This window comes from Vitis riparia, chromosome 6, assembly GCF_004353265.1.
Source record: "Vitis riparia cultivar Riparia Gloire de Montpellier isolate 1030 chromosome 6, EGFV_Vit.rip_1.0, whole genome shotgun sequence".
Taxonomy (NCBI): Eukaryota; Viridiplantae; Streptophyta; class Magnoliopsida; order Vitales; family Vitaceae; genus Vitis; species Vitis riparia.
The window spans coordinates 17,611,039-17,638,731 of record NC_048436.1 but is presented as its reverse complement, the minus strand read 5'-3'; the positions used below and the strand labels follow the sequence as shown (position 1 = coordinate 17,638,731).

At 36.7% G+C, this 27,693-nt stretch overlaps 3 protein-coding genes and 1 non-coding gene across 5 annotated transcripts; 1 reads left to right on the top strand and 3 right to left on the bottom strand.

The window, feature by feature from the left end:
• Positions 1–480: 480 nt before the first annotated feature.
• Positions 481–6,713, bottom strand: LOC117916738 (UDP-glucuronic acid decarboxylase 6). Of its 2 annotated transcripts, none has more exons than XM_034832898.1 (13): positions 6,535–6,713; positions 5,819–5,936; positions 5,144–5,230; positions 4,903–4,990; positions 4,009–4,100; positions 3,157–3,221; positions 2,987–3,075; positions 2,302–2,379; positions 2,121–2,214; positions 1,605–1,671; positions 1,446–1,509; positions 1,293–1,333; positions 481–974 (listed from the first exon to the last, which is right to left on the bottom strand). In XM_034832898.1, exons 2-13 carry the CDS (start codon positions 5,906–5,908, stop codon positions 789–791), a joined length of 1,041 nt encoding a protein of 346 aa, XP_034688789.1. In that variant the 5' UTR covers positions 5,909–5,936; positions 6,535–6,713; the 3' UTR covers positions 481–788. The 2 variants fall into 2 exon arrangements, with proteins under 2 accessions (XP_034688789.1, XP_034688788.1); XM_034832897.1 differs by lacking the exon at positions 6,535–6,713 and adding an exon at positions 6,133–6,238.
• A 469-nt stretch (positions 6,714–7,182) lies between these two features.
• Positions 7,183–7,254, top strand: TRNAH-GUG. The gene has a single exon. It is a non-coding gene; the product is annotated as a tRNA-His (tRNA).
• A 279-nt stretch (positions 7,255–7,533) lies between these two features.
• On the bottom strand, positions 7,534–10,785 carry LOC117915983. Its single transcript, XM_034831767.1, has 3 exons — positions 10,222–10,785; positions 9,405–9,572; positions 7,534–9,292 (listed from the first exon to the last, which is right to left on the bottom strand). The coding sequence occupies exons 1-3, from the start codon at positions 10,774–10,776 to the stop codon at positions 7,562–7,564; spliced, it is 2,454 nt and encodes an 817-aa protein (XP_034687658.1). The 5' UTR covers positions 10,777–10,785; the 3' UTR covers positions 7,534–7,561.
• Positions 10,786–16,642: 5,857 nt separating this feature from the next.
• Positions 16,643–27,653, bottom strand: LOC117916375. The gene is made up of 8 exons (XM_034832339.1): positions 27,474–27,653; positions 25,711–26,297; positions 23,666–23,841; positions 22,721–22,816; positions 21,598–21,854; positions 19,612–19,832; positions 19,113–19,462; positions 16,643–17,011 (listed from the first exon to the last, which is right to left on the bottom strand). Exons 2-8 carry the CDS (start codon positions 26,062–26,064, stop codon positions 16,999–17,001), a joined length of 1,467 nt encoding a protein of 488 aa, XP_034688230.1. The 5' UTR covers positions 26,065–26,297; positions 27,474–27,653; the 3' UTR covers positions 16,643–16,998.
• Between the last annotated feature and the right edge of the window lie 40 nt (positions 27,654–27,693).

The following is a 27,693-nucleotide window of genomic DNA, read 5'->3' as shown; positions in this document are numbered from 1 at the left end:
AGTTAGACAGACCTGTATCTAGTTAACACAACACTAACATAATCTTCTTGCGCAAACAAAACTACGAGAATAGATGGTTGTATACAGTGTCATAAGCTCTGTTTGGAATATGTTTTCAAAATGTTCAATGATATTTTGTAAAACACAAGTCTATTTGGGAAATTGAAATTTTTTTAACTTATGCTTCAAAGGTGGTCCATTAAGGACCTGATTACCGGTCATTAATCGTCATATCCTTTTTAAGGGGTAAGCCTGCTGAAATACTAAAGAATGGTCATTCAAACAGAAAATCTAGAAAACAGTTGGGATCTTCCCCAAACATAAGAATCCCCACCCGAGTTCATTCTCCCGCACTCAAAACAACAAACAAACTCTAGCGACTCGTCTCTTCATATAAAAAGCAAAAATGCAAGGGAAATAAAACAATTTCTGAAATATTATTAATTTATTATAACCAGTTGAAAAAAAAATTCAAAAAAATAAAAATAAAAATGTGAACAATCATAAAATGCGTACTTTTCCAACCACAACAAGCCTAGATTAACAAAATATTAGTGGCCAATGCCAAACCTAAAAGGAGAAAGCTTTCTCAGTATCAACAATTACAGGGGGCAAAAGGTGAACACTGACCGCCGCTTATTTTCTATGATAACATATCAAAATAAAAGGTGAAAAAAAAAGTGCATATCAGGAACAAAGAAACTTGATGAAGAGCATCACCGAAGCAGTCCCACATTAGAAGGAAAAATTGACTCAGAATTTCATCCCTCCATTATTGTTTGTCTCGTTCACTTCTTTTTGGGAACTCCAAGTCTCAGACGGAAATCCTCCTCCATGAGGGGAAGGCCATCCCGCAGTTTGATTTTTGGTTCCCATCCTAACAATTCTTTAGCCTTAGAAATGTCTGGTTTCCTCTGTCGTGGATCATCAGGAGTGTTATCTACCATTTTTATCACCACCTCGGGATTAATTAGCTGCAACATCGAGCCATTAAGCATTTATCAATCCATCAGAGCCAAAATAACAACTCAACTGAATTGAAATCCTCTGTATTTCACAACCATGTTTGAATTCAAGTTGGGCATAGAAAAGGTCAAGGCATTCAAGTTACAAAGTTAAGAATGACTATTGTTCAGAAGGTTCATTTCCTTCAGGTCTTTTGCTCTTGATCTATGGTTTGGAAGAATTATTATTGCACATTTGCGAAAAGTACTGATGGTGCAGGAATCAAGATCGGACGTTGGTTACAAAACATTGACTAAAAACCACATGATGGAAAAGATGCAACTAACCTCCTTCACTGTCTCAGCAAGCTCGAGCATAGTAAATTCACCTGAAGTGTACAAGAAATTATCTAGGTTGGTAATAGCACAGTAACTCAAGTGTACAAGAAAATTTCCAGGTTAGGCATAGCAATGAGAATAATTAAAAAAAATGTAAATTACCTGGGTTTCCAATGTTGATTGGCCCAGTGTTCTCTCCTTCCATGAGTCGAATCAGCCCATCAACCTTCAACATGAAGAAAATTCGGCTTCAAATAATCTTAATAATAACCAATACATGGTCAATCCTATGGTCATAAAATTATAAATATTTTTGCATACCATGTCAGAGACATAGCAGAAACTGCGAGTCTGTGTTCCAGGAGCCTGAACTGTCAAAGGTTCACCACTACAAGAACAAAAGAAAAAAACAAAAGATGAGAATTGAAGGTTACAATGTCATAAAGCAAGTAAGATGGGGCTTAAATTATCAATTCAGTAAGTATGCTGATGATTTACTAGAAATATGCAAAAACAGCTGTTCAGCCCTGCTGAAATGCATTGGCAGGATGCCAGTTGGGCATGTATTAACACTGCCATAATTACATGGCAACTTGGCAAATTTCAAGGTTTCAATGTTAGAAACTTTTCTGCAATGCTGGATGCCAACCAGCATCTCTATCCTTGTAAGATTGAAGTGATTCGATTGACTACCAAATAAACCAATGGGCTCTCGACAGCCAAGAAATGAATACTTTAGTTCAGTGGATGTCATCTTGGAAATTAAACAAAGCATGATTAAATGAAAATAGTAGCTTACAAATATGATCAACAGCTAAGGACTACATAAGGACATACCGAAGTGCTTGAGCTATGAAATTGCTGACAACACGTCCATCATCAATATTCATGCGGGGCCCATATGTGTTGAAAATTCTAGCAATGCGTATTTCTGTCCAAAATATAAAGAAACAACATACATATTAAAACTTCATATTCATTGAAGTTTGTTCCAGATTAAAAAAAACACAAAAGTTACCTATCCCATGCTGCCTATGATAATCAAACATCAAAGTCTCAGCCACACGCTTCCCCTCATCATAGCAGCTCCGCACACCTGTAAGTCAAGTGAGACTATCTTCAGAGGGTGCTAAATTCTCATAATTTCTCAAGACATGTCTTCAATTTTAAAAGAGAAAGGAGAGTAACAGTATTCTGATTTATATACAGTTGCCTAAGCATAATTGTTACTAGAGGGCACCAGTACAGATACCAGTGGCGCTCACACATGCACATTTATCTATATATATATGTAAATGGAAACATCTGCCAAGCAGAAAATGACTCTACAGCTGAAATAGGAGTTCAGGGAATATGGTAAAAAATTCATCACTTGATCACAATTTTGTCATAGTATCTCATATAACCATAAAGTTAATAAAACAGAATTGGGCATAAGATAATATTCACATTAAAGGATTTTGTTCCACATGCAAACCTCATGAAGATACAAAGGAGGTAAGTACATTGTTTCCTCCATACCAAGGTAGAATAGGTTTTTTGGTTGCATTACAATAGAAGATGCAACTAAATAAACCAAAAAGACAAGCTTGACACTTCTGAATAGAGACTTTTCATCTTATTTTCCTTCTTTTCTTTTCTTTTCCTTTTTTTTTTTTTTAAATAAAAAACAAACCTAAGAAAACCATGAAAGATGCAAATACCTATTGGGTTAACATTTCCCCAATAGCTCTCAGTTTGGGGATGCTCAAGAGGATCTCCATATACTTCTGAAGTTGATGTAAGCAATATCCTGTTCAACATTAACATAATTTAATAAATTGAGAAATTTATGATCCTGGTTAAAGGAATAAAATAAAGTCAAATCCCAAACCTTGCTCCAACTCGTTTGGCAAGTCCCAGCATATTCAGTGTACCAATGACGTTTGTTTTTATTGTCTGTTAAAGTGACAATTAAGTAAAAAAGTCAGACAATTCTCAAAAATTCACAAGTTCAAATGACTGCACTGACATTGAACACAAAAAATCTAGACATCAAATGATGTGCCCCAAAGCCATTTTAGACAATAGATGCTGCCATCTTTTGTTCTCAAAAAAAAGAAAAAGAAAAAAAAAAGGGTACCTTTTCCTAGTTGCTATGAAAGTGTCCAGATTAATTGCAATACATAAATGCCAAGTGGATTGAGCATTCACCAACAAAACATGGCTCTAAGGCCTGGGTATAATGAGGTAGGCTATCATTAAATTCCAGGGGCATTGAGAAGGCTCAAGAATAGTTGAAGAATGGCTTAGCTACATCTGATATCTTAAGTCAGAATTAATGGTTATGAGAAAAATTGAAAAAGAGGGCTCAGGTACCCTTTCTTATTATTGCATTGTCATTCATTAGATGTTTTGGATGCAAAGGGTATGGTATATCTGGATAAGATTGGATTGTACTACGAATCAGGGGAAACAAAGTCAAATTCTGATATTTTAGCAAGGATATAGGGTGCAAAATGTAGGACCATTGTGGGGGAGGGGCAGATAAAAGCCTGCAGTGGCCACATACAATATGTGATAGAATGACATAAAGAGTTTGATTCACAAGTGGCAAAGAACAAGGATCAGAACATGGAAACTACTCTGTCCAAATCAGATAGAGAAATAATACATGACAAATATATGCTAAAGCACTGATAATGAAGCATATTGGTGAGCAAAAGTATAGCATAAATATACTAACCTTTACAGGATTGTGTTTATAAAAAATAGGAGAAGCGGGACATGCAAGGTGGTATATCTTATCAACCTCAATCAACAATGGCTCAGTGACATCTGTGAAGAGAAAAAATATGGAATAAAAGCTAATCATTAGAAGTGAAACTGTGAATTATCATTAAAAGATTAACAAGTGGTTCATTGTGATCTTAACTGAGGAACGTTGCTTTTGAACAATGAATATTATGATGATGTAGTGACAATCTAGGCTCATATGAAAAGTGTAATTAATCCAGAACCAAAGAAGTCACAGTTCAAATACTGCTATGATGAACTACTCATCAACTAAATATTTGTCCTATTTACAACCTCCAATTGCAGTAATTTTACAAGTTAGTGATGCTGGTGATAAAGAGATGATAAACTCAATACTTTTCACCTGGTTACCACTATATCATATTCCATAAACAATAAAGATTCTTAGATGAGTTTCATAAACTATTTATGTTTCTGTCAAGACTGCATTTGACAAAAATAGAAAGGAAATAAAAAAGGAGTCCCAGTGAGTTAGATTAGGTCATTAGTCTGTGTCGCACAGATACACCAATCAACTTATCTTAATTTACAAGTTAAGCATCTGATATCAAACCAAGATTACAATTCTAAAGATGGAACACATATTCCAGTATGGTGGACATAGAAAAATTACCGATAAAGAGTGACTAAAACCTTAAAACCAAAATAGAAATTTACAAATAAGTTAGCATTGCATCTTCATTACAAGAAAGAAGAAGAATTTAATAATGGAATGAGGCCAAAACCAATCAGGATTCATCTGAAGGGATATCCAAAATTCCAAACAAATGACGGATATGCATATGTGATAAAAGAAAACGGAGCAAAAAGATAAAAAACTTACCATGACGAATAAGCTCAAATCTCGGATGACCAATCCATTTCTTGAGATTGTCCTTAGAACCGGTGAAGTAGTTATCGGCAACAATTACCTAATGAAGTAAAACTATTATCTAACACGATCTTCTTATCATACAGTATGTATGAAGTCAGCTGCTGCATGTGATTATGGTTTATATTTTTATCGCCTATTCAGTAATCAGCACAGAAAGTGAGACTGGATAAGATGAAAAAACCATGCTAACCTCATTCTTTTCATTTTCCATCAGCTTGTCCACCAAATGTGAACCAATGAATCCAGCTCCTCCAGTGACCAATATTCTCATATTGGACTGCCATCAAGAGTGAAAGGAATTACTGTAGGAATTAGTTAAAGATAATAAAAGCAACGATCTAGTGCAATGATGTGTTGGCATGAATGTGATGATTGGAACCATGCGACAAAGTTACTTCTAAGAATGTAGAAGTGGACAGACTATTTCCATCCGTGAGAACATGCCACAACCTGGTCGCCACTCAAGCAGGATAGAAAGATGGCTATATAATGGGAAAATCTGCCATGGTCTTACAGATGTAAGGCTGCAAATTTAATCAGGATAAAGGATATTCAATCCTTAATCTACTCCCAAGACAATTACTACTTTTTTCTTATCTCAAAAGAAAGGGGAAAAAACAACTAGGATTAGGGAATTAAATAATTTTGACAACATGGAGTAAGGTATAACATCAGATCCATCAGACAATAGGTTCAGACGCCAATCCTAGACACTGACCCACATTCAAGTTCCTCAAGTTTGTGAGAGATCCCATATGATGGAGTAGACTATCACACCTTGTAATGCTTCAGCTACTCTAAGCATCATTCAGGAAGTGGGAAAACATTTCGGATGGGAGTCTCTAAAAAAAGATCACAACTTTACCTGAAAAAATTTGGAATTCCTCAAAGGCGAAGGCGTGGGAGGGGGCTTTGTTGTGATTTGATGCTCTCCATTCGAAGTATTCTTTGCCATTGCTCAGATCTCCTCTCAAACTCAAGACCTGTTACCACAAATCAAACCCAACTTCACTTAAAGATGAGTCCTACACGCAAGGAAAAAAAATGCTCTCTCATTCCCGTAAATCAAATCCCTTTGCCCGAAACAAGAATCCCATTACTCTTTTTGAAGATTAACACAAATTCGAATCCAAATTGGAAAATAAAATTAAAAAAGAAAAAAGAAAAAGGAATATAAACCTGATTGCTAGCCTTCGAGGAAAATCACCCAAAAACCTAATTAGCTTTTCTGATCCACAAAACACACTCCAGATACTCACGTATATATATACTGCAAAAAAATTCCCGCCCCACTACCCCCCACACCCCCCCCCCCCCCCAAAAAAAAAAAAAAAGAAAAAAAAAAAGAGGAAGAAGAGAATAAAAAAGAAAAGACTTCTCCACCAAACGATGCCAACTGGAATAAGAAATGCAAGGGAAACAATAATAATTAAAAACGCAATGGAGACTTCAAAATCACGAAAAGCGAAGGCAATGATAGGTCCTCGATAACGATCGCAGAAACAGAGACCGCACCAAACTCTATTCAAATGCACAGACCGTAGATTGAATTTCCGCTGTGAAAATCAGTAATTTCATTACCTGGGGTGGAAAATTCAGGGTTTTTGAGACTAACAAATGGGTCTTTTTCTTTGGGGTTTTGGAGGATGAGAGATTAGAGCTTTAATACTGTGTGTTTAAGGAGATGGTTTGAAGATCTCTAATGCGATAATTACGGGAGGCTGAGACCGAGGCCATAGATATTTATTACTGTCATCACCATAATTATCTTTTGAAAACTTTTAAAAGAGGAATATGATACCCTTGCATGGTGAGATTTTAGGCTTTACTCTTTACCCTTGGCCCTTCTTCAATCTTCTTTTTTTTTTTCTTTTTCTTTTCCCTGTTTCTTATGTTACTTGAAATGGAAGAATATGAATGCGGAGGGTATACGTATATCATGGAAAGATGCTTCAACATGGCCTCTTCCACATTGTCTTGAAGCGCAAGTAGGTAACGCGCATGTAACCATGATTGAGATTTAAGACCATGGCAAAAGCTAGTGGACTTTTGAAATGTTTTATTTATTTTGTAAATTGCAATCCCCACAACAATTCTTTTACTTATTCTCATCCATAGTTCCATACAACATTTCAATCCACTAAGATTTTTTTTAAATTATTATTTTATATTGGGAAATTGAATTCAAGTAGATTTAACTAATATGATTATCTATTTTTGAAGCAACATGTGGCTGTAGTTTAGTGGTGAGAATTCCACGTTGTGGCCGTGGAGACCTGGGCTCGAATCCCAGCAGCCACAAATTTTTGTTTTCTATTACCCACTTTTTAATTGGGTCGACCATGACAAAATGGTTGGGCTGAAAGCCCATGTCGTTTTTGTATGGAGATCCCATAGTGGGCCTGGAAACGCACCAAGTTGAGTCATGGACTGCGAGCCCATCCTTAATGGGGCAGTCCATGATGGCTAAAAACGTTAAATGTGTTGTTCATCTTTATGATCCAATAGTTGGTCTAGGCCGCTGAAGGCACCATCTCAGCTCCATGTAGAAATGGAGTTCTTTTTTTCTTTGGCAATAAATTAGAAACTCGTAAATCAATTTTTTTTTTCAATTGTATAAAGCATGCGCCTTACATGAGATTTCATACAGATTTACGTGGCTTGAATGATTCTCCCACTGTACAATATCCTTTATTCCCTGTTCGATCTCTCTTGTCTCTCTCATCAAGCCGCTCATGCAAAACCCCAAGCCGCTTAAGCTCAATACCATTAGGCTCCTCACTTCCTCACCTTCTACACCTTCCACAATTTCCTTAGAATTTTGAAGATAACAGCTTATCATCTTCTCCATTTCATCTTCACGATTGCCTGAACCAGCAAGTCTAGACAAATTTGTAGTTGGTGATTTTCCCAACTCAAGATCATAGCTGATGTTCTTCTCTTCAAGCTCCTTTTCTAGTGCTGATAGTGATTTGATGCTGGCGACCTCCTCAAACGATTTAATTAGGGAGGCAAGCATTTCCTTAAAAGGCTTAAGGTCTCCATCAACCTTATCGACAGCATCCTTCCATGAAGCCTCAGGTTTTGAGGTTTCTTGTTCCAGGAATCTCAGTGCATGTGCCACGTGAACCAGAAGATCGGCCATCTTCGACAAAGACACCGAGAGTCTACTATAGGCAGCACTATGGAGAGGCAAAAACAAGAAGTTGGGTTCCACCTCAGCCTCTCCAATGAATTTCCCAAGCTCATTTAAATGGGATTTCAGCACTTTGTGATTCTCTTCTAAATTGGATTTGCTGGCACAAAGAGATATTGAGCAAATACAATCGTGCAAGGCTTCTAGACATTTAGAGAGTTGAACTTTTGATAGAGTGGAAGCTCTGGTGGGTTGCAAAGCGATATCTACAAGGACTGAACAAGATAATCCAATGAAGGTTTCAACGATTCTTGCAATAGCAAATTCACTTGGGGAACCGAAATTTTTCCTTCCCAATATTAGTACTGCAGAAATGACTGCGGAAAGCCCACCGGCCTGGCCGTAAATTTGGCTACGCTGTAAAAAACTTGTGAAAATGAACCAAGGAAAAAGCGATATGAACCACAGTTTCACAAACCTTTCGAAAACGAAGCAACCCAATACTCCATACACGGTTCCTAACACTGTCCCTTGGACTTTGAGATTAGCAACTTTAAACGTTGCTTCTCTTGCAGATGAAAAGGTGATGGCTACTGGGAGTCCCGCCCAAAACCCGTTTTCCTTGCTATAAACCATACCGAATAGAACAGCGAGCCCCAAGGAAAGTGAGCATTTCAATGCTGGCATGAGCCTACGGCGGTCTACTTTCATGCTCCAACTGCTGGAAATCCCTTCGAGGAAGGGCCCTTTTTGTTTACCTGAATCATCCACCCCTTCATTTTTACCAACAGAGTTGGGTTGAAGACAAGAATTAAAGGGTTTGGCCATTGATTCACTGTGGAGGAGTTTCATGCAAAATAAGAAGAAAAAATAGGGCAATTCTTTGTGGGTTGGTGGGATGGTTTGAAAGTTCTGGAGGGACTTCACCACATTCTCTGCGGTTGATTCTGGAACAGTTGATGAATCACTGGGGGAAGAGCACTTAAGTTCCAGTTGTTTTAGGGTGAGGCTCAGGTGCTCCTCCAGTTGAACTAGACCTTGTTTCAACTCTCCATCCATTATTCTCACCGGAAATGAGGGAGAACTGGTTAAAGCAATTTCCATCCCTCTTAATGGCATCTGTATACATTGCAGTCTCTCTCCTGGGTTCTTGTAACATGGTTTGAACATTTTCAAAGGAAGTCTCTCCCACTGCATGCTTCCCTGTTCATAGATAATGAAAAATGGGAAATGGATCAGCACGCTAATTAGCCACACAGTTCAAGGAAAAACTGACTTTTATCTCCAGTTATTGTGTAGAGTTTAATGAGCTCACTTGTCTGCGTTTGACACTATGATGAAGTTTGGCTCCTGCAACAGCAAAGCGCTTAGCTTGAGCAATAGATGAAAGTGCTGATGCGTCGTCTTCTGCACAGAATGCCTTCACAAAGAGCTTCAGCCTCTCTGAAGCGTTTTCAGCAAATAGCTTGCACTTCTGTTTCACCTGCAACAACGAAAACAAACAAATTAATAAAAATAAATCATTTTAGTTATCCCACGACTGCATTTCTGTGTTTCCTGGTGTTCCTATGGTCAAGAGGATGGATGATAAAATCATTGATCACATCGTCCAAAATTGTTTCCCACTCAGCTCGGTTCGTGCTCTGTGAAGTGGACAACAGTTTCCTTTCGTACTACCAAATGCTTAAGTCACATCCACTCTTGCAACTGTTGTCTCCTTTATCTTGACCAACAAACGCATCCCTTCATGCATGTAGAGGATGTTTGGTTTGTAATTTTTTTTCTTTTTTCTTTTCCTTTTTAAAATAAATACAATGGCCCCATGTTTGTAAAAAGAAAGAAAAAATTATTTACTGATCAAAGAGTATTTATCGATGAATTTACTAACATGTAATAATTTTGTTTACAAAATCAATATAATTTGTTAAATACGTTTATTTATTTTATCAGAGTAATTAAGAAGGTTGCTTCATGGAAATAAAATTGGTTCATAATTTGTATAAAATTTAATTAAATGGGTCTTATTTGAAGCGGTAATTGGGTTCCCGGCATAATTAAAAAGGAAAAAAAAAAAAAAAACAAAGGGAATGAAAAGTCGAGTACGAAATCCACTTGAGATTGAGAGTAGGAACCTCGTAAGAAGCCAGCCGTGGGTATGGAAACAAGAGAGCAAGCACACAAGCCAGCACCCCAACGGCAGTACTGGCTGCCACGTGTACAGGATGCATGACGGCATCAGTTTCCCCGCCTTTCAGCAGCGCCAGAAGGTACACTATCACAATCTGACCCAGCGCTATCCTCTCCACCACCAACCCACTCCACTCCGGCAGCCCCACCACAAATGCACTCAGCGCCACGGCTGCCGCCATGTTCCCGATCGACAATCTCGTCGGTCCTATCACCCACAGGCTCAATATCGCGGGGCAAACACCCAGCACCGTTGCGTAAGCCGCCTGCCAGCAGGCCCGCACGGTGTCTCCCAGCGTCGCACCGTTGATAACGATGATCACAGTGGCGTACGAAAATGCAGGGAACTCTATCTGGCGGCGGAGTGAAGGGGGGCCGTAGAGGGAGGCGCAGCCCACTATTGTGCAAGCTAATGCAGTCCGAAACGCGGAAGCTAAGCAAGAGAGCCACATGGCTCTAGCTCTATCGGAGAGATGAGGAAATTTGAGAGCTGGCAGCATAGTGATAGAGAACTTAGCAGAAGGGTGGTGAATGTGGTAGCAAAGGAGAGCCGAGAGGTGGGGGTTTTGTAGTGGAAGGACGCCCTTAGGTGCCGCGTGGAGGTTCCTGATGGGCCCACGTACGAAACATATTATTAATACAGTTATTTCAGTTTCCAACTCTGGCCGACGATGGTCATGCAATTGGCTGATTAATATAAAGATTTTAACTACAACCGCTGGTATTGGCTTAGCCCCGCAAGCCGATTGCTGCCACCTGGCTAGCTTTGAAATTATATTTTTGATTTGTAAATAGAAAATATGGTATGGCTTTTTTGTAAAATTTAATTATTGTAATAAAATTTTTAAAATCTACAAGGCATTTGATTTTCTATAATTAACCAATGCTAGACTAAACAAAACTTTTCACTTCTTCTTTCCATTAAACTTAATTTATTCGATTTGGAGCATATGTATTACTCCAAAAGGTAGTCAATGTAACCTTCGAGTGCATGCACTAGCAATGAATCATCCTTCCTAGCCACCTACTACTCTTTCGATATAAAATTACAAGTTGGGAGGAAAGATACTAAATACGAAACAAGCACGCAATACTTGCGGAGGAATGATTCATTTGCAAGATTTAAGTGACAAAAGTTACAAAAAACAATACATACAATGCCATCCAACGTCTCTAAAGCCGATCACTTCAAATGAGACCGTGAGAAAGGAGAAGAAAAATGATAGGCGTTGGATAAAAAAAAATACGATCAGGTATTATGTCTTGCTTGAAAGTAAATATATTTAAGAAATTGTCATTAATTCAAAGAAAACGGGGGAAAATGGAGAAGGGTAGTGTCAGCTGCACTCTCATGTAATGATTTGAAAGTACAGAACTAAAATGCGAAACCAATCAACCTTAAAAGTCATTGGGCCACCACTCACCAACATAGCTCTTGATAGTTGCCTTGGCATGAGAAAACCATCGAGTACTGGTACTGTTGGGCAAATATGGAATGAAGAAATCTTAGACCCACCTGCGAGGTCACAACGAAAATGTTTGATTTTACACCTCACCACAGTCCTATGTCTCGTGTGGAACACCACTGCATTCCATATCTCCACGTTCCAATATCAACTACTCCTCATGTCATTTCAGCTCCTGGATTTTTCATCTCTCCATTCTCCACTAACCTATTTTCCTCATCATTTTAAGCCACAAATCAGTCCTATTTGAATACAAAACCCATTGTTAAGGCTATCCATTAATGCAAAAGGTTTAAATTATTAGATAGTGAAATTAATAATCATACATATTAAGCACTTAAAAGGAATAGTTTTAATCAAAGAAGGCTTTTGCCAAAGCTTTTTAAGCCAACCCAGCCAAGAACTCAAAGCCAAGCCCAACCAATTAACAGGAGGCATGAAAAGAGAGAAAACCAGAGGCTGGCTTTTGATTTGGAGGGACAAAACATGAATTAAAGAGTAATTAAAAACTGATATTATAGAATATAATGTAGGGAAAGTGGGGTTCCTTTAGATTTCCACTGAAGCAATTTTCTGGTCCTGGTTGTAGTAAAATGCATGAACCCTTGAGGAGAATCAAGGGTCAGATGGACAAGACTGATGCTCTTGTCAAATATATAAAAGTAAATGAAGAGAAAGTTCGTTAAAGCAGAGCTGCACCGCCTCATATACTAGTACTGTTTGTCAAATTAGTTTTAATTATAATATATTCTTCTGCAAGCAGTAGGGCACTTTAGTGGCCTTAATTTGAATGATGTACGGGGAAGGCACGAAACTCAGATGCCCGTGGTCAAGGTTTTATTGGGTGGAGGACGCATACAAACACACACCCACCTTTTTTGTTTGTGGTGACATCAAAAGAATGTGTTTGTTTGGAAATTAATAGCAGCCCTCATATGACTTTACTTATATTGTCTTGGTGGAATCCTATGCAAGAGTGGGGCAAGGTGAGTGGAAGAATTAGGAAAGTGTTTGCCTCAATGTTCTCAACTTTTTCATTTTTCTTTTGTTTTTTTTCAAATTTTATTGAACATGTTTTCTATATACATATATATATTCAAGTTATCATATATGTTTAATTGTGTGACACTATTCACCTCACCTTTTGAGAAACGACTTTTGAGAGAAATACAACAAAAAGAGAAGATTCTATTTTATTTTTACAAAATATGATCACAAACCTAAAATAAAAATAATATTACACAATTCTTCAAAAAAAAAAAAAAAAAAAAATCTCCATCTAGAAATGACATGAAAGCAACAAAAATTGAAAATCCGATTTTGAAATTTGAGAATTCCCAATAACAGCATACTTAGTCTTTCCCTTATAATAGTAAATAAATGAGAGTTTTATTTTTAATTCAATAAGCCTTAGAGAGTTGTTATTCGATAAGTCATTCTCAACCTCATTTTTGCTTTATCATTACAATGATTTGTTTTAGTGCAAATAACAATGGGTCAAACTATAGGATTGTGAAAGCTGAATCAATTTTATCATGTTTTGCTCAAAATATCAAGATTGAATTCCATGATATATATCTAATATTCTTATATTTTTAAAGCTTTTTGATAAAAAGTGTGATCCGTAATTGAAAAAGGTTTTATAAAAATTTTATCATTATATTTTTTTTATTAGTGGGATCTCGAGTGTTAGTGTATTCCTATAGAAATGATGTTGATTATCAAACCATGTTACTTTTATTTCTACCCATGTGTGGGTGGTTTTGATTAACGTAAACTTGTGGTCAGGAGTAGGGATGGCAATGGGGCGAGTCATTTCGGGTACTCGCCCCGCCTCGCCCCTAATGGGATGGGATATTATTTTCCTAAACAGGCATGGGACGGGTTTGGGATTTTTTTTGAAACCCGGGGCGAGTTCGGGTATTGCCCCGCCCCGCCCCGATTATATATAAAATTAAAATTAAATTTAAATTTAATTTAAAATTTAAAATTAATTTAATTTAATTTTTATTTTATTATTTTTAATATATAGATAATAATAAATTATTTTTAATAAAATAAGTTATAAAAAATATAATAATTTAATTATTTATAAAATATATTTATTTTAATATAATTAAAAATTTTAAAAGTAATTTAAAAAAAAAATTAAAATTAAAATTAAATAAAAAGTTAAACGGGGCGGGTATGGGAATGTAGCATACCCGCCCGCCCTGCCCCGAACCCGCCCCGCCCCGAACCCGCCCCGTTGCCATCCCTAGTCAGGAGGGTGGGTTATCTTTCTTCATGGAGGTGCTAGTCGTTTTAAAGGGGGGGAAATCATTATCATCATATTTTTGTCAATTTAAAATATACAAATTCACAGAAACCAAACATAAATGATAGCCAATGATGGAAAAGCAAGAATTAATAGCTTTATATTTCACAATTTCTAGCTTTATATTTCACAATTTTCAACGCAGCAGTTTGGATTAAAAATACATTTGCCAATATTTTGATTTAAAATGTTTTTAATAGGAATATTTTCTTTAGAATTGTTTTTCAAAAAATTATTTATCATTTAAAAAAAATACTAAAAATACTGAAAAATAGACTTTTTAAGTCTTTACAAGTCCAGTTACAACCGGAATGTGAGAGTGCATGTGAGAATTAGTTTTTAACTCCATGTCATATAGAGGGCGGTGATGAGTGATACTTTCTTTCACCAACTGGAAACATCTACGTATGTAAATATGAAAAATCTTATGTGATGCTACGAATTGAACATCTTTTGGTTCACAGACGTCAGCTCTCCTCCCTGTTCGGGATCTGAAAGGTCACCACTACTTGTTTTCTTCTTCCTTTTTGGGCATGGGACAAAAGAGGAGGCCAATGTGATATAAAAAAAAAACAAGACACAAAGCTCCAATCCCAAGGCTATGGTCACCGCATTTGCCTACTCCTAAACTAATCGATAAATTGGAAGATGAGTACTTAGGAGTTAGGACATGAAGGTGTCTAATGTCATAAAGTCGTCCCACTATCTCACCCTTGTGACATACCTCTAAATGCTATCACTTGATTTTCCGTTTAAAGGATGTTCTGGATTTGAATTTGGACTGAAGCAAGGAATGGGCTTATCAGTTAGGTCTAGGATAAATTAAAGATCACATGCTGAACACATGCAATTTACTGTGCATTGTGAAGACCTAGTGGGGAGTTTACAAGCTTTTAATGAAGCTTTAGGGAATTATAAAGATCAGGAAGTCTATCTCAAGATGAATTAGTGTGGGAAATCTATTCCACCTAAGGAATTAGGTTTTTAGTTAGTATTATCTTCTTTTCTCTTTCTGAAAGAATGTGTATCTTAAACTAGGCAGACATTAATTTACTTATCCACGTGATAACCTTTCTTAGATTCTTCGTATCTTTCTTGCTTTGAAGACAATATGGAGTATGGACAAAAGCAAACTGCGCAATGGGATGGTGTTTGCAGGAAAACCTTGGGGAAGTGGAAACCCAACAACATCATAAAGTGATTTAATTAGTCAGCGACACATTTGAAATGCACCTGCTTCAATATTTTTAATTTGCGTATTGACTTTTTGAAGGGAAATCTTGGAGAGATTACTCAAATTTACAAACCAATCGCATACAGTGTGCAGTGCAGCTGGCCTTGAAAGAAAAAGGAACAACACCCAAAAGCTCAGTAGATTAAGGACCATATATCTAGGCATGTTTATGAAGATGTTCTTGGCACGTTCTGTGGCTCAAGGCTTCTCAGTTGGATACTTCACTTCACTAGAGCTTTGTTTGAATATTTAAAAAATGTGAAGAAATGGATGAGAAAAGGAAGGGATTAGAGAAAAAAAATTGAGCCAATGAATTATCTCCACTCCTTCTCCTCCTTGACTAACAATTTTCTAAACAAAGAGTAAAGATGTTGAAACTGCAAGAGTTTTGATTATAATGCTTTCAATCTAATTAAAATCAAACAAGAAGATTGAATTTCTTTATCATTTTCATTCTGCAACTTCAATTAATCTAGATGATTAAGCCTTCTAATCGTTGTAATGAATTGCCTTGCTACTTGGGAGGGGAAGCGTAAGTACATGGTGTGACCATGTGGCGCCTACGTGTCCACATTTTCGCAACAGACACGAAAGCTTATCAAAACGCTCTTGTAGAGATTAATCTACCTTGCCTCTCTATCTATACAACAATGCTATGGTACATTTCAAAAGCCCATGCATCTCTATGGCATGACCATACCATGTTCGCCAATGAATAACTTTCCTGATGTTGGGTGGCTTCACCGGAGAGCCCACACTTGCATGCAGTCAAATAAATAAGTCTTTGCTCTTACCTCAACCAAACACGCCCCTATTGAGTGATGGCTTAGTCATGTGCCAGTCATGTGCCTCGCGTGCTCCCCTTTCTTGAGTAGGCAATTTTGCACCCATGTGCCAATGTATGTGTCTCACCAAGCCACTAAGCCAATCCTTGCTTAGCATCAAACTTTCTTCATGCGTTGTACGCTCTTATGACATCAGTCATGCCCAAGGTCCATGTGTGTTACATTGTTCATGTGTAACACATGCATCAAGGTGCTAACATTCCACATTGTCTCAATCACATAGTCCACATTCGGTGTGTTATGCTCTATGGTTCCATGTCCACGCTTCTATGCCTTATCCAAGCCGTTATGCACTTTGTGTGTCACGGTGCCTTGCACTTGTCCATGAAGGATATTGGATGTACATTGGGTACAACCATGCCATGTCATAGCCGACCTCTTTGGCCAAGGGGGATTACCATCCTTCCCTAAAAAAACATTTTATACCATTTTTTAATTTAATAATCTTTTTTTTTTCTAATTACTAAAAACCCTGGAAAGTATTTCACTACTTAAGAAAATTTATTTCAGGCCTCCAAGAACTTTGGAAATTATCGAAGTGTCAAAATCCATAACTTTGTCAAGCGTGACATGAAGGTGTCACCACATGCTGCAACAGTAGAGCACTGCACCCACAAGCAATGCAACACCTGCTGGTAGTGCTGTATGCACTTGTGGCACCATGCGTCGCTCATAATCGAACACCTATATTGCTACTCATCCTGCTCGGCCCACTTTGATCTTTTAAGGCTACTTCAATCACGTCCCACCCCAACCTCCTATCCAGAAGTATCTTCCAAGCTACGTGTTAAGTCTATGCGTTACCACACATGCTCATGCTGTGCCTTCCGACAGCTAGGGTCTCCAGGAGCTTGTAATAGTCAAAGCCAGGGTCTACAAGGATCAGAAAAAAGCATCTACGTTAGTGTTAAGTCAGCACCTTTGATCGATAAGGAGCTTATGGTGCCTTTTTCATCCAGAAGAATCACCATCAAACTATCTTGATACTGATATTGATCAAACGATTCATACCTCGCAATCTAGACCTTTCTTGCCATATTGTGACATAGGAGTGTAAAGGTATTCTGCAGTGAGACCACAAACCCGCCGACATTTCCGAGGAGATATTTTCCTCTGAATATGTTTCCGGAAAGAATTGATATTGGAAATTTGGGAGAATATGTTCAAAACTTTTGCCCGAGCTAATTTAATTGAAATTCTTGTGCGTATCGCGATGCTCCTTGCTTTTGCCGAGGGGTTCGTCTTGGCTTTGTCTGGTAAGTTGCGATGGCTTCAGGACACATTCTTTCGAAGAAAATGACATGGATAACTAGGGAACCACTACAATAGGAAATAACGGATCTATTCACTTAAGTTGAAAAAGCTGCTTCATGGATATCTACCTAGGGAAGGTCGAAAGCTGAAGGAAGTCTAAAAGAAATAAGATCGTGCTTCGTCTTCGTTTTGGAATAAGTTCGGCAGCGGATCACGAAATCTTGGTGATCTTCTCTATCTAATGAATGGGGAGTCCGCTTTGAAATCGTCCGCTCTGCACCCACCTCCCGAGTATATGCTTCAACAGGAATCACACAAGGGTAGATTGATACAATAGAAACCTCTGGTAAAATGCCCGCCCGTAACCCAGCAGATAAAGTACATTACATAGTCCGTTTTAGGGATTGGCTACTTACCCATTCAGTGACTTTGGCACTGGACGTTCCCAAAATGGGTACTATCGGGTCGGGTGAATTCAATAATAGACGCCTGTTGGCATTCCAGCCTTCCTTCTCCTTTCAGGGCCTATCCGAAAGAGAATCCAGTACTTCTTGGTCGTGATTTCTTATGGAGTTCTTCAGGATTTTTGCATTTGCACAATTCGATTGTTTACTTGTCGACGCATATAGCATAAGTTTCTCTAGTTTCATGACTAATTCTTCTATATTCCTCTTTGTTGTAATGAACATAATTTAATCAAATAATCCAGAAAATAGTCATCTTGGACAACTAATTTTTCCCGGTTAATTCTCCATGTGGTGAGTTTCACCAGCTGGCTTTCATGGCAACAGAAATAATAATGATAATCAATTAGCAGTAGTAGCAACATCTACTGTGATAAGTAGTGAGTTAAATGTCAGTAGTATCATAAAAATAATTTCTATTTTTTTTTTCTCAAAAATAGAACACAAAGTTGGTTGAAATGCTCATGCTTCATGTTCACAACCATAGCCATTAATATGGTTAAATATGACCTACTTAAGAGCCTGGGTTGCTTCCTACACTTTACCCATCCATATTATATAAATTTGGGTCGTAATACACCAAATCAAATCATGCCACATGTACAACTCCAGTTTGATAATTTTGCACATAAATCTCATTAGTTTATACTATATATTGGATGTCATTGCCTTATACCTTAATATCATCTTTTTATACCCTTATTTCACGACCTTCCATTTCTTTCTATCTTTGTTTAATGATCCATTTTCAACAGCCCATATTTTGAGTGTGATGGTACCAATTCGGTAACTTAGTTTTTTCCTATAAATTTGTAAGTAAATATATAGTGTTCCCACGTACACAAATGGCAAATCAGCTGCACACTACAAAAGACAGACATTTCCATAATTTATTTCCTCTCTGGGGCCACGCCAAAGCCACCCTTAGGGGTGTAGGGCATTTTTCTGGTAGTGTTACTAGACGTGAGGACTGCTGTTCAAGTCCGAACGTAATGAGAATTTCAGCATGTTCCATCCATAGCTCACAGCAGATCAGGGAAACACCACATCAACGGGCCAAATGGGTTTGGCATTACAAAATGTTATTGGCTAATTATTATACTGCTATAGACAAAAATCACGGAGTCTGTATACGTGCAGATAATGTGAATTGGACTAGTACAGTGTCCAAGGCAATTTTTATGATGCATGAAAATAGGCCACCTTACGAAGGGCAATGAACCAAGAAGATATAAAAAAGGGGTGCTCGACCTTACCTCATGGGGACAAGATCAGGCAATCCCGCCATAACAGCCATTAAAACCCAAAACATGAGGACACCCATTACAGCAGTCCTTAATACCTGATCACAGGTATCATTCATTTGATCATCAATCTGGTACGTCAGATAGGACAGGTCCTCATCATCACTGCTATCTGTGATTGGCTCCACATTACTGGTCTCCTCATCCGTGGAAGGCTGATGCATATTGTTAAGCTTTGAACACTTTATGCATGCACATTTACCACCAAGATATGATGGGAGTGTTTGAAGGTGCTCAGAAAGAACCTTCAGGTACATCTCCCCCTCGAATCTTAACTTCTGTCGGGTAATGGGTTTCAGAACCTGAGAAAGAGCCACCAATCCATGTTCATATATAAAAGAAAGAGCCAAGCTTCCACAGAAAGAAGACATAGGGTTGAAGATCCATGATTCCAATGAAAAAAATAAAAGGACCTGAAAGTAATCCAAATCCAAATCAGTAAGAAGTTTACTTGAATAAATGTTTGAGCAACAACTCGGACAACTGGAGGAAGTCGTATAACAAACAAGCAGCCAAGACGATTTGGGAAGTGATCTTGCAGAAGAGAAGAACAGGATCTCATAATTTGCATGGGAAATCTCAATGGAGATAACCCTTCACAGTCCAACAAGATTGTTATTTGAGGATTTTCTGTATCAACTAAATGCAGGACTCCGTGCTCTATCTGGGACACTGCAGTTTGCAACCTTTCATCATTTAGATAAGCTTCAAAATTGGACAAGTCTATGATAAAATTAAATAAGAAAATTAAAATCACTCTAGGATAAGAAGTAGATGAATCACTAAAAGCCCTAGAATCCATATTGCCGATGAAAATAACCTAACATAAGCTCGGTTGAAGTTAGATCATTCAGCAGCAGTTGTTGGAAACCAAGTATTTTTCTAGCACTGATGAAACTCAATATGATTATTCAGTAATAACAAATTAAAAGTTAATTACCTATACATGCAGTCATAACCACAATAATTACCTTAAGAATGGTAAATTTTTGTGGTAAATTGAGCTTGTTTAAATGACGACTGCCAAGGCAAGCCAGCCAAAATTTTTATATTGCTGAAAGATGTACATATCATTTACTGACATGTTCCCAAATCAAGAAAATTATTTTATTAAAAAAAACCTTTACTCATCAAAAAAGGGAAAAATCCTGCCCAATAATAAAATTGCATATGTTTTCTTTCTTTCTTTTTATTTTTTTCTTTTGGTCTTTGCCTTTGTTTTTTATTTGTCCTTCTTTCCCCTTTTTGTGTGCATGTGTGTTGTATTTTATTTAATTATTTTTGCATCCATATGCAGAAGAAGAAGCATCACATCATGAGGTGTGATTTTTCTGTTAATTTAAGACTCAAGGTTGTGGATTCACAAAAGGGTGGGAGCTGAGAGTCAGAAGCTGGAAAAATGTTGGACAGAGCTAGATTTAGTCAATGGTGAACTAGCAGGAAAGATTGTGGGAGAGGTTTCTCGAGGTCGATCAGTTCAGAAACAAGGAGCCTTTTCCTAGTTATTAGGTTGCTTGGAGAAGTGCAGCATCTGGACAGAGACCAAGCCTTTCAGTGTGAGCTGAGGATAGAGGGACAGGTGGTTCAGGCTGGTGAGGAGGAAAAATAAAACTGAAAGGTAAATTCCCTGTTATGTATTCTCTGAAGTTGCACAAAGTAGCTTCATTACAGCGCCAGATAGGCTCAACCTCTTAAGCTGGGTCTCACTAGCCACTAAGCTAGGCCACATGGGAGTTTTTATTGAGACATCTAGTGGGTTTATAAAGATGGGTTTGGGAAGATCCCTGCCAAGCTCTTAGAAGGTGTTTCTGCAGCAAGAAGAGAAGGGTCATCTTAGAACTTGTTTCTGCAACTTCCTCCCTCCCTACTTTAAAGCAAGAAAATAGATGTAACAAAAAATCAGAAAGAAAACATTGTTATCATAGTTTCATGCTATATTGGATGGATTCAGATACAGCCATACAGGTATGTGTCTAGATATCTAATTCTTTGTGCCTCCAGGTTTAGATTAAGTAGACTAAGCTAAAAAGGATTTCAATAACAGGTACAAACATTTAGACATGTCATAATAAAAGGTGAAAAAAGAAAAATTAATTATAAACCAACAAAAGGTAAAGGTATCCTTGATAGAAATTCACTCTCTTTTTTCTTTTGCTCTTATATTTTCTTATATCCCCGAATATTATTATGAAGGTTCTCCTCCCAGAAAACTCTTTCTTCAATATCACTTTAAGTCAAAAGTAGTGAAAAAGGAGAGGGGTGGGGAGGGAAATCTAAATCAAACAGTCACATCCAAAGCAAAAATACCAGTATCCAACAAGGATCCCTGCACCCACACTCATGTCTTGGTATGTCAACTGGGTCATATAATAGAAACTGAATCCTATGGGCTACCTAAAGAGGGTCAGAATTGACCAGAAGGGAAAAAAGGGTGTACCAACTGCTTGAGCAAAGCGAGGTCTGTCATGAGATGGCAAGATGAAGCATGCTAGACCAAGGCGTACAATAAGGCAAGGTCGGTGCTTCATATCAAATCCATGCCAGAAGACCATATTTGACCACATCTCAAGTTCTTCAGCTGAAAGAATATGGTATGTCTTCCTCCAATAGATTGTCTTCTTAATTGATAATAGCAAGCAAGAAAAGTCACCATTTACTGCAGTATAAAATCTACGGAGCTCATCCTCATTAATTCTGCATAAAAACTATTATGTCATGCTCTGCTGCAACAATAGAAGCCAAGAACTTCAAAAATAGATAGGCCAATTAGACTAAAAAGGGTTAATTTCATTCACCTCCCTTGAGGTTTGGGCTAAATACATCTAAACACCATTAGTTTGAAATTTTATCAAATACCTCCCCTCCCTTCCCCTTCTCATTTGTTATTTTCATTTACCTCTCCTTTGATTTGAAATAAGTAGAGTATTTGACGAAATTTCGAACTCATGGTGGCTAGGTGTATTTAGCTTAAGCCTTAGGGGAGGTGAGTGAAATTTACCCTTAGAAAATGTAAAGTGCAATCCCAGCCGTGCAATCCCAGCCAGTAGAGCACAGCAGCAAGTGGATACCCATTATTTATTGATGGGAAAAAGGGGACATCTGGAAATTCATGCAAAAGAGATTTTTGAAGGAAAAGAACAATATCAGGGGAAATTTAACAAAATATCATTAAAAGTTCATTCAATCATTTTTTGGAAAAAAAGAGATTTTTGATAAGTAATTTTTGCAACAAAACTATAAAGAAACAGCTGTTTTATAATTATCCTCTTGGAAGGAGATCAACCATTCAAGCTGATTTTTCAACTGATGGAAGTTCTAAATATAAGAAAACAGCAAACCATTTCATTGGACCTCATAATTTGGAGAAAAGAGTTTTAAAGAGGTAAAGAGGATAATGAAACCATAATTTGTCAAAGCATCAATAAAAAACAAGGTACCCGAACTTTAAAAAACTATATAGAGTTTCTCATCACAAAATTTCCATTAACTTCTCATTCTGAATTAAAGCAAAGGTTGCATATAGCCAGATGATATTCAATGCAAGATAACCACTTAATCACCTTTCTGGTAAACTAATGCCTTGTCTCTCCAGCTCTTTATAAAGTTGTTGCAACCACTTCTCGGATGCTATGCTTTGAGGATCAACATCAAAAATCCTGCAAAGTGCATGGAAGCACTACAAGTAACTAGCAAGGAAGAGAACTAATGGTCTGATAAAATCAGTAACCAAGAAGACTATGAAGATTTTGCAGTAATATATGCTTTAGAGCAAAGTTGCTAGTCCAAATGATACCTAAAACCTATGATGTGTGCAACACTTTCCCAGAACAACCATTGGAGTGCTGAACACTTGTTCACATGACCCCCATGTTCGCTCATGTGAGGCACCTCATGTCCAGTAAAATCATGACACTTGTGTCTATGTCCACACATTGTAACCCAGAACAAGCAATCAATTACAAAGGTACATATATAAACAAATGATGCATGTCTCACATTTTGCTAGTCCACACAACAGTACTAGAGATTACATCAGAGAATAGTTTGTATAATGAAAAACAGAATAAACATAGCTTATCTTTAGCTCTATTCAATCCCTCACTCGAGGAATTTTTGGATTGGCTTAAAAATATCTATATACTAAAATCCATTAAGAAAAATATCCAAATCAAACAGCACGGTGGTGTCCAACACAGCAACCTTGAAATAAAATGTGTTGCAAAAGAAGTGTATAAACAGATTAGCACCTAAGATGCATGTGAGTTAATGTGTCTGGCTCAAGAAAATGCAAAAATATAAGTTTTCTTGTCATATAGAAAAATATACAATAATATGGAATGTATTTTAGGCCAACCATCTTGAAGTAACATCTCAAAGATTTACCTTGAACATCTAAGATACGATAGTCTACCATCAGCCTATTAATCTGTTGATTTTCTCTGTAACACTTAATATGTGAAAACACTGTAAAATATTAACTTGAAAGCTTCAACCCTTTTATGTACCTTGTATCTGGAGCAGAATGTAAAGATGGCTCAGCATGTGGTTCCGGTTCTGAACATTCATGAGAATCATTGCTACCATGAGAACCACTGCTACCATCTGAAGTTTCATCAGTACACTCTGATTGATCAGAGAAAGCTGTGGCAATTGAAAGAACTAACAACGGCCTTGACAGTATCTGGCAACATAGAAAATAATTTATAACTATTAGGGATAAAGGAAAATATCTTTCAAAGGTTTAAGAACAAAAATAGTTGCTAAAAATGATCAACAAACCAATAAGTATTCTTGACCAGGTTCACCATATCAATAAGTAATGCACCCATGTGACCTACAATAACCTTGAAGGATTGAAGTGCTCATGTGAAAGAATGATGCACAGGTCCTTTACATGTCTTGCAAATTATGACTTCTCTGGTACACCCAAGTTTACATGGACTTCCAGGATATGGAGACCCTGATATCACAAGGATTGGTGTATGGGCAATGTCTCCAACAAGACTATTGGTCAAATATGTACTTCATAGGTTGGACCAATAAATTAAAAAAGATAAAAATAAAAAATAAAAAGGTTCTAGTTCGTCCTAAGCTACCTTAGACTCTTATAGTCTATTCCTTTGTTGCAACAGTTTGAGTGATGTATAAGCATCAAACAATTCACATTAGATATAATTTAGCAACACTACAGAAGATTAAAAAGAAAAAAAATAGAAATTAGGGAATGTTTCCATGTATCTGCATCTTAAGACCTAGGGAGTAAACAAATTGGACACCTAGAAAAGAAACATGCAAATACTCAAGGATGAAAAAATCTGCATGTATTGCCAAAATTGGACAAAATTTCCAATGTTGCTGGTGTGAAAGCAAAATAAACGGTGGAAAATCAGTCCCAGCGTATATCAGCGATTTAAAAATATGTATATACATATATTTATTTGTAATTTTTTATAATTTAAAAAAATTATAAAATTGCCCAATAATTATCACTCTATTTTCAAATTTTTACAATATTTATCATTTTAATCTTTTTATTTTAAAAATTAAAAAAGATAAAGTTAATGATGAAATTGCAAACAACTAAAAATTCAATTTAAAGTTATTAATCTATTTGTCTATCTATATATATAAATATTAATTACAATACTTTTTAGCTTTTTAATATAGATTTTTTTTTTTTTTTGCAAAATTTAAACTATTTTATAAATATGATGTGTTTTAAGTATTCAAATGTAATATATTTTCATATAATAGAGTTCAATAAAATATATCTTCTCTATCTCCACAATAATATTTATTATTTACTTTTTTAAAACTTATATTTGTCATAACGTACATTATATTCTTGACCAATGTCCTTAATTTTATTATATATATACTAGGTCAAAAAAAATTTACTACCACGTTAATTTTGAGTATACACTTTCAAAACTCATATTTATTGCCAACGCACATTATATTATTATCTAATGTGACAAATTTTATCATATGTATATTATTTTCTTAAAAAGAACAACTATAATATGTGCATTATCATTTGTTTTATCATTTTTTTTTTGGAGTTTCTTTCTTGTATTTCTATGAGTTTATCAATTTCCATCCCATTGAATTTTTTTTCCAGAATTTCTATTCGATATTTTTGTAAGATTCAATCACAACCATTCCTTATCTGAATTTCCAATATTTTCATCCTTGCCAATACTTGACATATGTACCCACCTCCATGTCACTTAGCTAGATTCTATCATAGAGGTTTTTGAACATGTTTATTACCTAAGTAAAAGAAACTTCAACAATTAAACAACCCAAATAGTGCACTCGTATCCTTATCTCATGATTCAATCTTTAACCCATGAGTCTCTCCTTAATAGCAACGATAATTTAGTGCAGCATTTAAATCAATGATACGACTTTAAGTACATTGAATTTTCAGTTGAATTTATGCAGGCTGAAAGATGTAATGAATGTTAAAACTATATCAATCCAAGTGAAGGTAAAAGGTAAATCAAATGTAATAGTTTTATGAATATGTAAGAATGCAAGAATGTACCTGCATGCCTTTAACCAAACCCTTGAAGGGAGCCCATCTTTGGATCCATTTAAATGGTGGATAGCAGAGAACTTGCATTGCCTGAAGACCACGCCATGCAAATGGGCATTTAGCTCTTGAGAACCTTCGTACCATCTCTAGGGTAGCAACTTTGAGGAAAAACAGTGCCACATGCCTAGCATTCCCCCTTCCTATTTTACCATGGTTTAGTGAACCTATGTGTCTAAGAGTATTTTGGAAGAAAGCCTCGGAACCAGAAGTGACTACACATTTTTTAGACACATTTTTTCCATTGACGACACCAATTGTGTCAGAGTTCTTACTCAAATCATAGCTATGCACAGCATCGCCCATTGAGAAAATTATATAACTCGGTAAGTCACAGTTGTTCAACAAGCAAACTACAAGGTACCATATGAATAAACAATCAAAGATCAAACCGAATAACTGCTTTAACTGCTGGCATCACTGAATCCTTTATAATATAAGTAGTGTGCATATGGTATTTCGAAACTGCATACAGTACAGCTTGGAATGCTAACTGCCTTGTTCAAACCACATTAAATGAAGCACATGTAAATGTAAACCTGCAAAAAGCATTGAACAAAATGGAATCATTGAGGGAAATTTTCTTCTTCTTCAATTTTTTTTTTCCTTTGGCACAAACTATCATACCACATAATTTTGGTGATATACTATATATCATTGTAGGCATATATGCATTGTTAAAAAAATTCCTAGAGATTAAATGCCCAGCACTTAGTAAATCTTTGCATTAAAAACGAAAAAAACCTAATGTCATTGTTAATCTGTAACAAAGTATGAATCATAAGTGACTAAAATAATTTAATAGAGCTTGAGCCAAGTAGCCAACTATATGTGCCAGCTAAGTGCATGCTTAAGAGCATAGGGAGATCTATAGGGAGCCAGCCCAAGAAATGATCCTAAGTCCTAAGACCCTAACAATTGTGTGCTTGCGGGTGCCTGGCAGGCAGCATGGAGAAACGCAATCCTTTAGATGGTATATATAAAAATTTACAACAAGCTCGGGGAGCCGTAGTAGCATGTAATTGCATAACTTGATCCTTTCAATACATTATCCCTCACCTTCCTAAAGAATCTACCAAATGCTCATTTGCCACTATAGGAGGTAAGAATATTTAAAGAGAGATAACCAGTTTTCTGAAAACTTTTAACAATCATATGATATAACAAACAACTATAACCAAAATTAAAAACAACATAACAATAAAGGTATGAACTCAGGGAATAATTTGAGATCAGAACAACAAAACCGCTGAACCCTGGATTTTACACATTGATTTAACAATTTCAGTGTCTTAATATAATCATATGCTATTTCAGTGGGTCGCTTCCTTGTGGATCATGTTTTATCCAACTGCGAAATTCTTTCACAATCAATTTCTAGAATTTGAAGATCCTAATGCTCCCTTCGCTTGCAGAGAAAATGTAGGAAAAGAAAATAACCAAAATTTTAAACATCATATTTTCATCATTTCAATCCTAAGGAAACCAACCACAATTTTGCATTTCAGACACAGGAGTCTTCCACTCTCCTGAGTCTAACACCTCTACATAGCTCAGCTGAGGCGAGTTTCCGATTCTCCGGGAAACAGACAAATGTAGAAAGTAAACTTCCAAAATTTTGTCAGCAACAAAGGGAATGATAAATCAAACTTGAATCCAAAAAGTACCGAAATAAATCATAGATTTGCCGTCACAATAAATCTAAAATTTCTCACCCCGATCATAGTCTTCGGATTTTCTCAAGGATGCATAGGATCTGAAGCACTTCCCAAGGGAAGAAATGATCGGATGCTTTTGGTGAATTTGCTCCGCTTTGGTAGGTAGCCTATGGTCAGGTGACTCTTGCTTCTGCCTTTCAGAAAAAAAATTCCAAACAAAAATTAAGAAATTGAGACAGGGGAGGGAGAAAACCCAAAAAAACAAATACTGAGTAGA

What these genes read in the sequence shown, in the direction of transcription:
- LOC117916738 (XM_034832898.1), bottom strand. Translation starts at nt 5,908, where the DNA reads ATGGCAAAGAATACTTCGAATGGAGAGCATCAAATCACAACAAAGCCC. An exon ending in TCATAGGCAGCATGGGATAG is followed by an intron (nt 2,215 to 2,301) that starts GTAACTTTTGTG and finishes TATTTTGGACAG; the next exon opens with AAATACGCATTGCTAGAATT. An exon ending in AATCAACATTGGAAACCCAG is followed by an intron (nt 1,334 to 1,445) that starts GTAATTTACATT and finishes TGTACACTTCAG; the next exon opens with GTGAATTTACTATGCTCGAG.
- LOC117916375 (XM_034832339.1), bottom strand. Translation starts at nt 26,064, where the DNA reads ATGGGCGATGCTGTGCATAGCTATGATTTGAGTAAGAACTCTGACACA. An exon ending in GTTTGGTTAAAGGCATGCAG is followed by an intron (nt 23,842 to 25,710) that starts GTACATTCTTGC and finishes CTATGTTGCCAG; the next exon opens with ATACTGTCAAGGCCGTTGTT. An exon ending in GGCATTAGTTTACCAGAAAG is followed by an intron (nt 21,855 to 22,720) that starts GTGATTAAGTGG and finishes GTTTTTATGCAG; the next exon opens with AATTAATGAGGATGAGCTCC.
- LOC117915983 (XM_034831767.1), bottom strand. Translation starts at nt 10,776, where the DNA reads ATGCTGCCAGCTCTCAAATTTCCTCATCTCTCCGATAGAGCTAGAGCC. An exon ending in CACGGCTGGCTTCTTACGAG is followed by an intron (nt 9,573 to 10,221) that starts GTTCCTACTCTC and finishes TCGTTGTTGCAG; the next exon opens with GTGAAACAGAAGTGCAAGCT. An exon ending in ATAGTGTCAAACGCAGACAA is followed by an intron (nt 9,293 to 9,404) that starts GTGAGCTCATTA and finishes ATCTATGAACAG; the next exon opens with GGAAGCATGCAGTGGGAGAG.